This window comes from Oncorhynchus masou, chromosome 29, assembly GCF_036934945.1.
Source record: "Oncorhynchus masou masou isolate Uvic2021 chromosome 29, UVic_Omas_1.1, whole genome shotgun sequence".
Taxonomy (NCBI): Eukaryota; Metazoa; Chordata; class Actinopteri; order Salmoniformes; family Salmonidae; genus Oncorhynchus; species Oncorhynchus masou.
Window position 1 is genome coordinate 19,242,128 of NC_088240.1, and position 15,764 is coordinate 19,257,891.

The window sequence follows — 15,764 nt, forward strand, 5'->3', positions numbered from 1 at the left end:
AGTGTGAGTTTCCAGATTGTTCTGTTATTATGCAACTGTTAAAGCGGATTAACCAGCAGGATCTCCTGCCCAGTCAGTTAATTTGGCAAAGTGAGGTTTCTTTCTAGCAATTTCCACCCAAGTAGGCTAACAGGTTGAACGTCATGAGGCAAACCAATCCCCTGTTTAAAAACAAAAACAAAGGTTAATTTACAGTAGTATGCAAAAGTAGCTTGTTCCTCAAAACAATACGGATTTTAAAATTACAGTAACCAATGGGCGTGTTGCGACCGAAGCCATCCGAAACGTCACACGTGTAGGGCGTGGCATCGGGGGAAGAAGCGGAGTCGATGCTTATAAAGCCTAGCTACCTTATTCCATTCAGTCACCTGTGTGCTATTACACTTAACTGCTCGAGAACACAGCATACGGGCGGACAAAATACGAATTATCGCTACATCGGAAGGACTGACGCCGGAAGATACACATATCTACTGTCGCTAGAGAAGCAGGCTCACAGTCAAATCCTCAACTTGTGGATTGATGTAGTCAGTAGCTACAATATAGCGTAATGCGAATGGTGAGTGTGCAATTTTGTGATGACCTCCCGTTTTCAATTGTAGCCTGGAGAATGCGGTAATGGGTGCTAAAAAAGTAGAGAATGGACAAACGAAGGAGAAAAGAAAAAGCAGGTCGAGCACTTAATTCACTGTTTTTATTGAACCCAGAATGCATGGAATTAATGTAGGCTACTAGGTCAGGGTCAAAGACTATTCTTTTTGACGAATTCAACCACACATTTTGCTCAATACTACGAGGCTACACACCCCCTCCTTGGCAATGTGGACAATGCGTGTGCTTTCTTTCTGGAATATTCCTTTGCGGCTGTATCATTGGTTGTGGTGCGTGCCACAGGTCTTGATGGTGCTTTGACAACAATGCCCTGATCCCACATCTCCGGTATAGTTTCATGTTACAGTATCTTACACTGTCAGCTCCCGAGTCCCTTTTTATCATCAGGGGGCATCTTGTCTAGAAAATATCACCTTGTGGCTGACGTCTGTATGGGTAGCCTATCTATGCACACCACCATGTAATGATAGTAATACAAGTCTTACAATATATTGATATTACTACATCACATGCGTTATAGCCTACCTGTCTGTTTTAAGTCTTTTTAAATAACTTAAGACATTCTAAATTCTCATACAAGTAATGAACAAGTAATGAAGTAATGAAGTATTAAACCTTTCATGTGTTTCTGAGACAGTGAAGGCATTGGAACCCTCTTCTCTACCCTCAATTGATTTGTAGTATAGCATAACTTTGGCCAGGTCATATGCAAACGTTTCTGTTCCATTGAACAACTGTTTTTGTTGTTTTTAGAAGGGTCTGCTGGCGACATATAGTCCAATGAACACGGAGCTGAAGAGACAAACAAAGACTTATTTTAGTGCAAGGGGCAGGGATAGGGCGGACGGTTGGGTTTATGCCAGCACGTGATGAGGGCTGAAATCACTAAATATGTAAACTACAGGCGGGAAGAATGACCGCTGTGTGCCGGTGGACAAGAAGAGTGATTGTCTTGGAGCATGCGGTTGGATCATGACATTTCTCTTACATTTCTGTTAGTGTAAGATATCGAGGCCGGTCATGTTTGAAGTTGGTTGATACTAAGTGATGTTGATGATGCTAAAACTGACCAGAGAAATAGCCATCTAAAATATCATATTGTCTAGTAAATCATTTACAAACTTGACTCGAGATAATGACTTCAGCTGCAATGGTCGGGGGATGATGTAATCATAATCCATCCAAGTCATGATTGAAAACGTGTTTATTTCAAATTACAATGACAAAAAAAAATAACATCACTGTTTGTATATTTTCTCTTAAAGAAACATAAAATAACTAAAGTTTAAAAAAAAAGGTCTGGCCTATGATAGAGTTGTAAGAATAAAATGAATACAAAGTAAAAATGTATTGCATAATTCTAATATTTGTTTTCGTGTATGTAAAATTTACCAGATAATGAAGAAATTAACGACTAATTCAGTAGTTTTGTTTTTATTTTAATAATATTATATTACGTATTTCATTGTACATTTCTTATTAATGAAATAAATAATGGAATTACTTGCTCCAAAACAACTTCAGAGTCACACTCATAAAACATGTGCATAATAGTTTCCCCTTTATCACAGAAAAGGCATATGTCCTCTAAAGCCATGCATTTAGACAAGTTATTGCAAGGGTATATTTTGTGCAAGATTTTAAAGTGAATCTCTTTTACTTTATTTTATCTACAAAATTTGTGAGGGAGAAACCAAACCTATTAAATTTCGGTAATATATGCATTTCAGAAGAATTTCCCTTGAGGAAAGATCTTGTTCTTGGAGTTAAAAAGTTCTCTTAAGAATGTATTATTACATTTGTTGTCCAGCAGGGGGAACCTTCTAACAAGTAGTGCATCAATCGTGACATGTTCTCCAAAATACAAATGATATTTAATTAATTATTGAGTAAATCCTGAAGGTATTTCTTTGCATATAGAATTCAATTCCTTATAATGTGTATATATGTTTCCAAGAACTTTCCATAAGAGTATTTCCTTTTTCTAATCAAGCACAAATATAATATTTATTTCAAACCACTTCGGGAAGAACAAATACTTGTTTTTTTTAACAACAATATCTTTGTTGTTCCACAGAAGTGTTTTGTGTGGGTATAAGTTGTGGCTATAACATACTTTCAAGCTAAAAGGGCTTGTTCATGAAATTTGGACAGTTTGATGGGTAATGTTGCTGGAGAGTAGTTGCACTTCCACAAATTGAAGACAAACCATTTTCATAAAACCTTGATGGAATTAAGTATCCCTATAGATTCAGAGCTAAGCATGGATCTTTTTTTTAAACCCAGTTTACTTTGAATTGATATCAACAATACCTTTAATCTAGTACTTCAAGCCCACCATCAGCTCTTTTGTTTGATATTATTGATTTCTTAAATTTTTCTATATAATGTCTAGGAAAGGTTTGTTGATTTCAGGCTGGTTTGATCAGCTACAAATAGAGCAGGGAAGACAACGTGACGGGACCCTTTTCTTTGGACAATAAAACCCTTCCAATAGACATCACGCTGGAGCCAGTTATTAAACATGGATTTTTTTTGTCTTTAATCTCTTGAATGAAATTGAGATGTTGACGGACAATATGGTTTTTCGCCATGTGCTCCCCTAAATATTTCAGTGTCTTTCACTGGAATATCCTCAATAGATTGGTAATTTGAGTTACATGTGGATAATATTTAAATTAAGTTCCAGTCCAGAAGCTGAAGAGAATGATTTGATAATAAATTTAATAGCAACTTTTAGAAACAGAGCTGTATCATCTGCTAACAGATTTTTTTATTTTTTTCCAAATATTGAAATGCCTTTTAATTCAGGTTTGTTTAAAATGAAACTAAAAGGAATAAGAGCTGAAATCGGGCAACCCTGGGGTGCGCTATGGTGAATATTAAATATATTAGATGTTACAATTTATCATATAAGAAATATTAATATCTTTATAAAACATATTGATAACGGAGACAAAGCTAGGCCCAAAACCAAAAGTTTACAACAAATGTTTTAGGAATTGTGTTTATCAAGTTATTACAAAAGTTGAGGAATAAAATAATGGCCTCGGAGTCAATTGAATCAGCGTAATCAAGGCTGAAACTAACCTAATGTTACAGACTTTCCATGAAACCAGTTTGGGTTTTAGTTAAGGTGGTTTTGGCCCATTTTAAGTCTATTAACATATGCTAAAGTTATCAATTTATATTTAATAATGTAATGGGTCTCAAATTATCTATGAAAAGGGGAACTTTATCAGGTTTTGGTGTTAAGGAAATAACCCCGTATTTTGTGTTAGTAATCATTTATCTCACCCATAGCTAGGCATTCTTGGAACATGTTGAATACTGGTCCCTCTAAATGATCCCAAAAGTGAAAATAAAATTCCACAGAAAGACCACTAATCACTAGTATAGAAAACGTATCTTCACATGGATTTAAACTCATCAGAAATAATTGGAACATGGACATGTTTCACAAATTTTCACATTCAATCTAGTTAAAATTGGATTTATACATATTTTCATGAAAATAATACACAAAGTTACAGATTATTTTAGGGTCTTGAATAGAGGTCGACCGATTATTGGATGACCAAAAAAAGCTGATACCGATTAATCAGACAATTTTTATAATGACAATTACAACAATACTGAATGAACACTTATTATAACTTCATATAATACATCAATAAAATCTATTTAGCCTCAAATAAATAATGAAACATGTTCAATTTGGTTTAAATAATGCAAAACCAAAGTTTTGGAGAATAAAGTAAAAATGCAATATGTGCTATGTAAGAAAGCTAACGTTTCAGTTCCTTGCTCAGAACATGAGAACATATGAAAGCTGGTGGTTCCTTTTAAGATGAGTCTTCAATATTCCCAGGTAAGAAGTTTTAGGTTATAGTTATTATAGGAATTATAGGACTATTTCTCTCTATACCATTTGTATTTCATTAACCTTTGAATATTGGATGTTCTTATAGGCACTTTAGTATTGCCAGTGTAACAGTATAGCTTCCGTCCCTCTCCTCGCTCGAACCAGGAACACAACGACAACAGCTACCCTCGAAGCAGCGTTGCCCATCGCTCAACAAAAACCGCGGCCCTTGCAGAGCAAAGGGAACAACCACTCCAAGTCTCAGAGCGAGTGACGTTTAAAACGCTATTAGCGTGCACCCCGCTAACTAGCTAGCCATTTCATATTGGTTACACCAGCCTAATCTCAGGAGTTGATAGGCTTGAAGTCATAAACAGCTGCTGGCAAACTCACAAAAGTGCTGGTTACGAGCCTGCTGGCGCCTACCATCGCTCAGTTAGACTGCACTATGAAATCATAGACTTAGTTACAACATAATAACACAGATAAAATCTGTCGTTCTGCCCCTGAATGAGGCAGTTAACCCACCGTTCCTAGGCCGTCATTGACAATAAGAATGTGTTCTTTAGCTGACTTGCCTAGTTAAATAAAGATTTAATAAATTGGCCAAATCAGTGTCCAAAAATACAGATTTCCGATTGTTATGGAAACTTGAAATCGGCCCTAATTAATCGGACATTCCGATTAATCGGTCGACCTCTCATCTTGAACACGATGCAAAAAATGCTAATATCGGTCCTATGACTTGAATGGGGTTTGTTCTACAAATATTAACATATGAAAACAGAGCCAGGAAAACTAAACCAAAGCATGGAATGCTGTCATATCTTGTCCTTAGACTGCTTACAGGGTAAGGAAACCAATATGTAATTTGGGTGAACTATCCTATTAAACAATATAGGCTACGAAGGCATTTTTGTTCTCTTTTCAAATGAACTGAGCTGCTAGACTTTTTAGTGTCTTACACAACATTAGTTTGCTTTGAAGCTCTGATAGGGGCATAGCTCTTTCTTTTTTGGTTTAGCCAATACTTAGAGATTAGAGTGAGGGCTAAAGACGATGTTACTGTGATTTGTAAATCTATGTTACCATGCTCAGTTGAATTCACCTGTTCAAGCTCTCCCCCGCCCTCCTTTGTTCTGGGTAACCTCAGAGAATAATATCGACTTCTACGCTGATTTGGTGAGTGAGTTTATAAGGAAGTGTATATGAGATATGGTACCCACTGTGACTATTTAAACCTCCCCTAACCAGAAACCGTGGAAAGATGGCGACATTTGCGTAAAACTGAAAGCACGAACCACTGCATTTAACCATGGAAAGGCGACTGGGAATATGGCCGAATAATGACAGTCTAGTTATTCCCTCCACAAGGCAAGCAAAATGTGAGTTTAGAGACGAAGTCGAATGGCAATTCAATGGCTCCGACACGAGACGTATGTGGTCTACAGACAATCCCGGAATACAAAAGGAAAACCAGCCACGTCACACACTGACATCTTGCTTCCAGACAAACTAAACACCATCTTTGCCCGCTTTGAGGATAATAGTGTCACTGACGCCGCCCGCTACCAAGGACTGTGGGCTCTCCTTCTCTGTGGCCAATATGAGTAAGACTTTTAAACGTGGTAACCCTCGCAAGGCTGTCGGCCTTGATGGCATCCCTAGCTGCATCCTCAGAGCATGCACAGACCAGCTGGCTGGTGTGTTTACGGACATATTCAATCTCTCCCTATCCCCAGTCTGCTGTCCCCACATGCTTCAAGATGGCCACCATTTTTCCTGTACCCAACCATGCAAAGGTAACTGAACTAAATGACTATCGCCCTGTAGCACTCACTTCTGTCATCATGAAGTGCTTTGATAGACTAGTCAAGGATCATATCACCTCCACCTTACCGGTCACTTCACCTAGACCCACTTCAATTTGTTTACCGCCCCAATAGGTCCACAGACAATGCAAGTGCCTGCCCACTGCCCTATCCCATCTGGACAAGAGGAACACCTTTGTAAGAATGCTGTTCATTGACTACAACTCCGCATTTAACACCATAATACCCTCCAAGCTCAACCCCACTCTGTGAAGTTTGATCCTGGACTTCCTGACAGGCCACCCACAGGTGGTGCTCCAGTGTTGAGGATCAGCAAAGTGGAGATGTTGTTTCCTACCTTCACCACAAGGGTGTGTGCTCAGCCCCCTCCTGTACTCCCTGTTCACCTATGACTACATGGCCATGCATGCCTCCAGCTTAATCATCAAGTTTGCAGATGACACAACAGTAGTAGGCCTTATTACCAACGACGAGACAGCCTACAGGGAGGTGGTGAGGGCTCTCGGAGTGTGGTGTCAGAAATATAACTTCAACAAAACAAAGGAGATGATCGTGGAGTTCAGGAAACAGCAGAGGGAGCACCCCCATATCAACATCGACGGGACAGCAGTGGAGAAGGTGGAAATGTTAAGTTCAGGAGGCTGAAGAAATTTGGCTTGTCACTTAAAACCCTCACAAACTTTTACAGATGCACAATTGAGAGCATCTTGGCATACTGTATCACCGACTGATACGGCAACTGCACCGCCTTCAACCGCAGGGCTCTCCAGAGGGTGGTGCGGTCTGCACAACGCATCACTGGGGTCAAACTACATTCCCTCCAGGACACCTACTGCACACAATGTTACCGAAAGGTCAAAAAGATCAAGGACAACAACCACCCAGGCCACTTCCTGTTCACCCCGCTACCATCCAGAAGGCGAAGTCAGTACAGGTGCATCAAAGCTGGGACCGAGAGTGAAAAACACTATCTCAAGGCCATCAGACTGTTAAACAGCCCTCACTAGCACACAGGCTGCTGCCTACATAGAGACTTGAAATCATTGGCCACTTTAATAAATGCAACACTAGTCACTAATAATGTTTACATATCTTTCATTACTCATCTCATATGTGTATTTACTGTATTTTATCTATCTCAGCCTATACTGCTCTGTCATTGCTCATCCATATATTTATATATTCTTATTCCATTCCTTTACTTAGATTTGTGTGTATTAGGTATATGTTGTGGAAGCTAGAAGCACAAGCATTTCGCTACACTCACAATAACATCTGCTAACCATGCGTATGTGACCAGTAAAATCTGATTGTATTTTTGTTTTCTCAGAAATTTTCCCTCCGAGGTCTTGCATAAATGTGTTACCTTTCTCACTACCTGTCGAACAAGGGCTCTAATCAAGTGTTTTGTCCTTGCTGTCTTGCAGGAATGTAAATTCTAGGCTATACTAGACTGGAGGCCTGCAGCATCCTCCTTTAAAACTGGAGCGTCCTCAGTGCTGGTAGATTCTCCTCCGAACGCACACACCCCTAGTGAATTTGACCAGATGGTGGATACTACAGCGTCCATGTAGACAGCAAACCAAAGGATAGTGTTTTTATTGCCCTTCTGTTACTTTAAACCTTGACTTTTCAGTTTTTTTTCACTTTTGAACGAGTAGTTCTGTTTAGCACTCGCAATGAGTATGGGTACAGGTGTCATGGAGGCAGCGGACATAGCTGTGGTGGCTCTGTACTTCATCCTGGTGCTGGCCATCGGGTTCTTCGCCATGTGGAAGGCCAACCGCAGCACAGTGAGTGGATACTTCCTGGCGGGACGCTCCATGACATGGGTGGTGATCGGAGCGTCGCTGTTTGTCAGTAACATTGGCAGTGAACACTTCATAGGCCTGGCGGGGTCGGGAGCGGCCAGTGGCTTTGCTGTGGGAGCATGGGAGTTTAACGCTCTTCTCCTGCTGCAGCTGCTGGGCTGGGTGTTCATACCTGTGTATATCCACTCTGGGGTGTACACCATGCCGGAGTACCTCTCCAAACGCTACGGAGGCAATAGGCTAAAGGTGTACTTTGCTGCCCTTTCTGTGCTGCTCTATATCTTCACTAAGATCTCTGTGGACTTATACGCCGGGGCGCTTTTCATCCAGGAGTCGTTGGGCTGGAACCTCTATCTGTCCATCATCCTGCTCATCAGTATGACCGCAGTGCTTACAGTCACTGGTGGCCTGGTCGCAGTCATGTACACGGACACTCTCCAGGCCGTGCTGATGATCGGTGGAGCTCTCAGCCTGACCATCATCAGCCTGATCAAGGTCGGCGGTCTTGAAGGGGTTCGGACCAAGTACATGCTAGCTGTCCCAAATGTAACAGCTATCCTGGCCAGTGGGAACTTCACCTACTCGGCTTCCTGCCGCATTGAGCCCAAGCCAGATTCCCTGCGGCTCCTCCGGGGCCCGCTGGATGAGGATATCCCCTGGCCTGGCTTCCTTCTGGGCCAAACCCCAGCCTCCATCTGGTACTGGTGTGCCGACCAGGTCATCGTCCAGAGGGTGCTGGCTGCTAAGAACATTGCCCATGCCAAGGGCTCCACGCTGATGGCTGGCTTCCTGAAGGTCTTGCCCATGTACATTATCGTCATCCCCGGGATGATCTCCCGGATCCTGTTTGCGGATGAGATTGCCTGCATCGGGCCAGAGCACTGCCTGGCTGTTTGTGGCTCTAAGGCGGGTTGCTCCAATATCGCGTATCCGCGGCTGGTCATGTCAGTGATGCCCGTGGGACTGCGAGGGCTGATGATGGCTGTGATGATTGCAGCTCTCATGAGTGATCTGGACTCTATCTTTAACAGTGCTAGCACCATCTTCACCCTGGACATCTACCAGAGCGCAAGGCGTAGTGCATCCCAGAAAGAGCTACTGTTGGTGGGCCGGCTGTTCGTGGTGTTCATGGTGGTCATCAGTATCGCCTGGATCCCTGTCATCATCGAGATGCAGGGTGGCCAGATGTATCTCTACATACAGGAAGTAGCTGGATACCTCACCCCGCCCATCGCCGCCCTCTTCATGCTGGGCGTGTTCTGGAAGCGTTGCAATGAAAGAGGTGCATTCTGGGGCGGTATGACCGGATTCGTGCTGGGTACCACCCGGCTGATTCTGGCGTTTATTTATCGCGAGCCTCCCTGTGACCAGCCAGACGACAGGCCTTTCTTCATCACACATATCCACTACATGTATGTAGCTGCTGGGCTGTTCTGGGTATCTGGACTGGTGGCTGTGGTCGTCAGTCTCTGCACCCCTCCTCCGGATGACGAGCAGATTCGCACCACCACATTATGGGGCCTGCGTAACATTGGAAAGCTTCCCCCCAAAGACCGTGAGGAGATGTACAAGCTGACAGATAAGAGCCCTGTGCAGTTGAATGGGAATGGAGATCTCTATAAGGATCTGCCCCCAGACATCTGTAGAGCTAGGTGTCTAGAGGGGGAGGATGTCACGTTGCTTACGCCGCCTAATGACCATGACCCCGTGACCTCCAGCTCAGAGACAACCCCAGGAACGACTCCAGCAACGCCCGCCACCCAGTTTGATAATAGTCACGCAGGGCTCATGCATGCAGAGGAAGGTTGTTGTGGGGAGGGTGGGAGGGGCATGCGTCTCTTGGAGTGGTTCTGTGGGTTTAAAGAAGCAGCATACAATGCCCATCCCAAAAGGACAGAAGAGGACGAGAGAGCCGTCATAGAGATGCTGTATGAGCCACCCAGAACCAAACTGCTGCTCAACAGTGGGCTGTTTCTGGTCTGCTCATTGGGAATATTCCTGTTTGTCTACTTCTCTCTATAGACTGGACCAAATTAGGGGTTGTTGGGGATTGTTTCAAAGGCACAGTTACAATTTTCTGAGATTTGATGTGAACCTGAAGAATTTACAGTGCATCTTCTGAAAAATGATTCACTGAGCTTTTTGAAGTCATTCTTTCGAAATGATTGAAGCTTCTCCCCCTTGTTACATTAAAATAATCAAACTCCAAAGCACTTTGTGGTCTCCTAATAGTGCTCTTCAGATGTTCCATATACTTCTATGCTACTGTATAATTACTAGATGCTTATCAGCATATGTGAATAAGATGAAGTATGAATTCCTTGTTTATTAGAGATTATTAATCTGCTTCTGTGTTATTCCAAAACCCTTGTGATTTTAATTTATTTTTTATTTTTTTTGTAGGGCAATTTTACAAAACCTGCTCAAGGCCTTTTTGTTATAATATATAATTCAGTGCCTACGGAAAGTATTCAGACCTCTTGACTTTTTCCACATTTGTTAGGTAACAGCCTTATTCTAAAATGAATTTAAAAAAAATAAAATAAAAAATCCTCAATCTACACACAATTCCCCATAATGACAAAGGAAAAACAGGTTTTTGAAGAAAAAAAATCTTAACAATTGAATAAAAAAATGATCACATTTGGCAGCGATTACAGCCTTGACTATTCTTGGGTATGATGCTACGAGTTTGGCACACTTGTATTTGGGAAGTTTCGCCCCATTCTTCTCTGCAGATCCTCTCAAGCTCTGTCAGGTTGGATGGGGAGTGTTGATTTACAGCTATTTTCAGGTCTCCAGAGATGTTCAAGTCCGGGCTCTGGCTGGGCCACTCAAGGACACTCAGAGACGTTTCCGAAGCCACTCCTGCGTTGTCTTGGCTGTGTGCTTAGGGTCGTTGTCCTGTTGGAAGGTGAATCTTTGACCCAGCCTGAGGTCTTCTGGAGCAGGTTTTCATCGATCTCTGTACTTTTCTCCGTTCATCTTTCCCTCGATCCTAACTACTCTCCCTGTTCCTGCCGCTGAAAAACATACCCACAGCATGATGCTGCCACCATCATGCTTCACCGTAGGGATAGTGCCAGGTTTCCTCCAGATGTGACACTTGGCATTCAGGCCAAAGAGTTCAATCTTGGTTTCATCAGACCAGAGAATCTTCTTTCTCATGGTCAGAGTCCTTTAGGTGCTTTTTGGCAAACTCCAAGCGGGCTGTCATGTACCTTTTTTTTACTGAGTCGTCGCATCCGTCTGGCCAATCTATCATAAAAGCCTGATTGGTGGAGTGCTGCAGAGATGGTTGTACTTCTGGAAGGTTCCCCCATCTCCACAGAGGAGCTCTTTTTCACCTCCCAGACCAAGGCCTATCTCCCCCGATTCCTCAGTTTGGTCAGGCGGCCCGCTCTAGGAAGAGCGGTTCCAAACTTCTTCCATTTAAGAATGATGGAGGCCACTGTTCTTGGGGACCTTCAATGCTGCAGAAATGTTTTGGTACCCTTAACCTAGATCTGTACCTTGACACAATCCTCTCTCTGAGCTCTATTAGCAATTCCTTCCACCTCATGGCATGGAATTTGCTTTGACTTGCACTGTCAACTGTGGGACCTTTTTTTTATAGACGTGTGTGTGTGTGTGTGCCTTTCCAAATCATGTCCAATTACTTGAATTTACCATTGGTGGATTCCCATCACGTTGTAGAAACATCTCAAGGATGATCAATGGAAACAGGATGCACCTGAACTCAATTTCGAGTCTCATAGCAAAAGGTCTGAATACTTAAGGTATTTCTGTTTTTTACATTTTACTTTTATGGGATATTGTGTGTAAATTGTTGAGGATTTTTACCATTTTTAATTTAATACTTTACAGCCTTAATTTAAAATGTAACACAATTTGGAAAAAGTTACAGGTTCTGAATCCTTTGACGGCACTGTATATGCCATTTAGCAGACGCTTTTATCCAAAGCAACCCACGATCATGCAAATATGTTATGTATTGGTGGGCCCGGGAATTGAACCCAATATCCTGGCGTCACAAGCGCTATGCTCTACCAACTGAGCTACGGAGGACCAACTGGAAGCTATGCAGGGACTATGCAGTGTTATGCAGGGGCCACCGCATCGTGACACTAAAGCATCACACTCTACCACCATTAGATGGGGAATGAAACTCCTGAAGTGTTTTTAAATATTTTTTATTCCTATTAGCTTTATACATTGTTTGCAAATGTGGTGTGGTTGCAAATGCTTTGAGTTTTTACTAAAATATTTTTGTTTTCATGTTTGGACAGTTTTCATTTACAATTCTTAAGAATACCTAGGTGAGTTGCTGTAGAGTAGATGTCAAAATAATTGTATTGTTAAATATAAAAACGTAAATATGTTTGACAATTGACATGAGAATTATATATATATTTTTTTGCACTGTATTGTAGCGTTGCAAAGAATTGAACATATCAATTCATGCTCATGGTTACACTTTCATAATGTGTTGTGTATGATTAGGCTAGCTACTGTTTGGATTTTCTCACGGTGTTTGACTGAATGTTTTTTTTCTTTCAAGGTTATTGTTGTGAAATTGTTCAGTAAGCTACTTTGTTAACTTGGTGATTAAACCACACGAGCCCATTTTTAAAATTATTATTTTTTTAAAATCTTGTTTACCCATTTTATATATTCATGAATTTGTTGCTGTATTTTTAAATGGCATATAATTTTATCTGATTCGAGCGCGTACTGTATTTCATAGAAACCTATTCTTACCAAATGTGTCTTTGTGTGCAATGCTAAAGCAAGTCAATAGCCGATCTATGAAGATTGACATGTGATTTTCAGACGTGGCGTTTTTATTTTGCAAATGTAGGTTTCGCTAACCATCCCTGTTCCAAGTCTGATCTAATGGAGGAGTGTTGTATGTCTCTGAGAATCAGGTTGACTATTGACAAGAGATTTGTTTCTTTTTCTTAGAGAAATATATATAATGCTATTTTTACAGATTTAATTTTTTTAGAAAGAAATCAACAAATAAATTCCTGTGGAAAAGAATCAACCTGTGTTGAATGTATTGTATTATCCTCACACATTAAAAGGGTATAAACAAACATGGTTGTCTTCTGGAAAGTTCAAAATTCACTGTCTAACATGAATCCCTGGGGCTTAGTGTCTCATATGTAACCCTGGGGCCTATTAATAATCTGTTCAAAAATTGGACGGGATTGGATGATGCAAGGCTTTTTTTACAGATGATGCAGCCAAGGAGCAGACCGGATAAGTTTCTCAAAGTCTCTATCACCTCTTGCTTTCTCCCCACCTCCTGCATATATTTATCTCATCCTTCACTGTCTCCACTCCCCCTCTGCAATGTTCCACAGTCGTGTGACTTGCCTGACATATCCAGTAAAACTGCTTTTAAGTCAAACAAATTGCTTCATACTTTTTAAACATACAGAAAAATTAATGGTCATTTTTACTCTTTACTCTAATTTTCACTTCTAGCTTTGTGTGTATTCTCACTAACACATTCCACTCAATACTTACAGTCAATGGTAGAGATTTGGTATGAATGATGTTCCATGGATCCATGAATGACTGGATAAAGGGCGAGAGGTAGCTTAGCGGTTAAGAGCATTGGGCCAATAGCCAAATTCCCGAGATGACGAGATGAAAAAATATGCCGATGTGTCCTTGAGCAAGGCACTTAACCCTAATTGCTCCCACATTTACATTACATTTAAGTCATTTGGCAGACGCTCTTATCCAGAGCGACTTACAAATTGGTGAATTCACCTTATGACATCCAGTGGAACAGCCACTTTACAATAGTGCATCTAAATCATTTAAGGGGGGGTGAGAAGGATTACTTTATCCTATCCTAGGTATTCCTTAAAGAGGTGGGGTTTCAGGTGTCTCCGGAAGGTGGTGATTGACTCCGCTGTCCTGGCGTCGTGAGGGAGTTTGTTCCACCATTGGGGGGCCAGAGCAGCGAACAGTTTTGACTGGGCTGAGCGGGAACTGTACTTCCTCAGTGGTAGGGAGGCGAGCAGGCCAGAGGTGGATGAACGCAGTGCCCTTGTTTGGGTGTAGGTCGCCCTGGATAAGAGCATCTGCTAAACGACTCAAATGTAAAATAACAGATGTAGTGTTGACTGCTGGACTGGCCATGAAAGAGATGAGCCACTAAACACTAAAACATGAGCACTCAGCCTCTCACTGTGAGCCAGTCACAGGAAAACAGCCTGAGAGGCAAAACATGCTCATTTCTCTCAATTGGGTTAACAAGGTACACTAATCTCAACCATAAGTGTGCCGTGATCATGGTTTCTGTCTGAGTTGTGTCCTAATAAACAACAGGTCAACAGAAAAGGAACAGTGCATACGATGTCCCACACTCATGATAAGACTGACTCAGAGAAGTGTCTAGTGCAGGCATCCGCAACTTGATTCAGCCCGGGACTATTTTTTATTGAGTGGCTGGAACAAAGATACAAATAATATGTAGACTACAAATAATATGTAGACTGCAAATTGACCGCAAGAATCCTAAACAGATATCATTTTCACTAAAACATACTAATTTCAAACCTTGCTTACATTTGTATACAATCACGTGTCTCTATTATACGTGGGAATACTTGAACAGATTTCTTCAATTGAAATCCTCATGTTCTTACAGTCTTTTATGTCCAACTAATTAAAAAAAAAATTTGCTCAGGAAACTTGAGGGGTCAAATAAAACCTCAGGCGAGCCAAATTCGGGGAACTCAAGTCTAGTATTTCAGACCTATTTCATTTCTAATGAAGACAAGCAGGAAATGTGGACTGAGACAATACACATGAACAGTGCCTCGCTAATTAAAGTAATGCTCCAGTGGTTCTGAAAGTGGACAGGGGAAACATTTAAGAGTATCCCCATGTTGTTGTTAATAACCAAACCAAATCACAACCTCATTTATGGTCTGTTCACATGGCAAAAATATGTTTTTCAAATGGATGTGTGATACTCTTACACGTCTCTCTATTTGGCTGTCCATGCATTAGCACTTCTGCTGTTCATGGTCTCAGTTAGCCTAATGAATGCCTGTAATTCGTTGATTAAAGCTCCCTGTTTCCTCTGAGTGTATACAGTGCCTTGCGAAAGTATTCGGCCCCCTTGAACTTTGCGACCTTTTGCCACATTTCAGGCTTCAAACATAAAGATATAAAACTGTATTTTTTTGTGAAGAATCAACAACAAAGTGGGACACAATCATGAAGTGGAACGACATTTATTGGATACATACATATACACACACACACCTTCCATCACAACAAGAGGGCAACACATACATACACACACACCTTCCATCACAACAAGAGGGTGACACATACATACACTCACCTTCCATCACAACAAGTGGGTGACACATACACACACACACCTTCCATCACAACAAGAGGGTGACACATACATATACTCACACACACCTTCCATCACAACAAGAGGGCGACACATACATACATACACACACACCTTCCATCACAACAAGAGGGTGACACATGCATATACTCACACACACACCTTCCATCACAACAAGAGGGCGACACATACATATACTCACACGCACACACACACCTTCCATCACAACAAGAGGGTGACACATACATATA

The 15,764-nt window shown here is 41.5% G+C and overlaps 1 protein-coding gene across 1 annotated transcript; it reads left to right on the plus strand.

Moving 5' to 3' along the window:
• The first annotated feature begins 327 nt into the window (after window positions 1-327).
• LOC135519133 (sodium/myo-inositol cotransporter-like) lies at window positions 328-13,211 on the plus strand. The gene is made up of 2 exons (XM_064944201.1): window positions 328-559; window positions 7,737-13,211. The coding sequence occupies exon 2, from the start codon at window positions 7,989-7,991 to the stop codon at window positions 10,140-10,142; it is 2,154 nt and encodes a 717-aa protein (XP_064800273.1). The 5' UTR covers window positions 328-559; window positions 7,737-7,988; the 3' UTR covers window positions 10,143-13,211.
• Window positions 13,212-15,764: the final 2,553 nt, after the last annotated feature.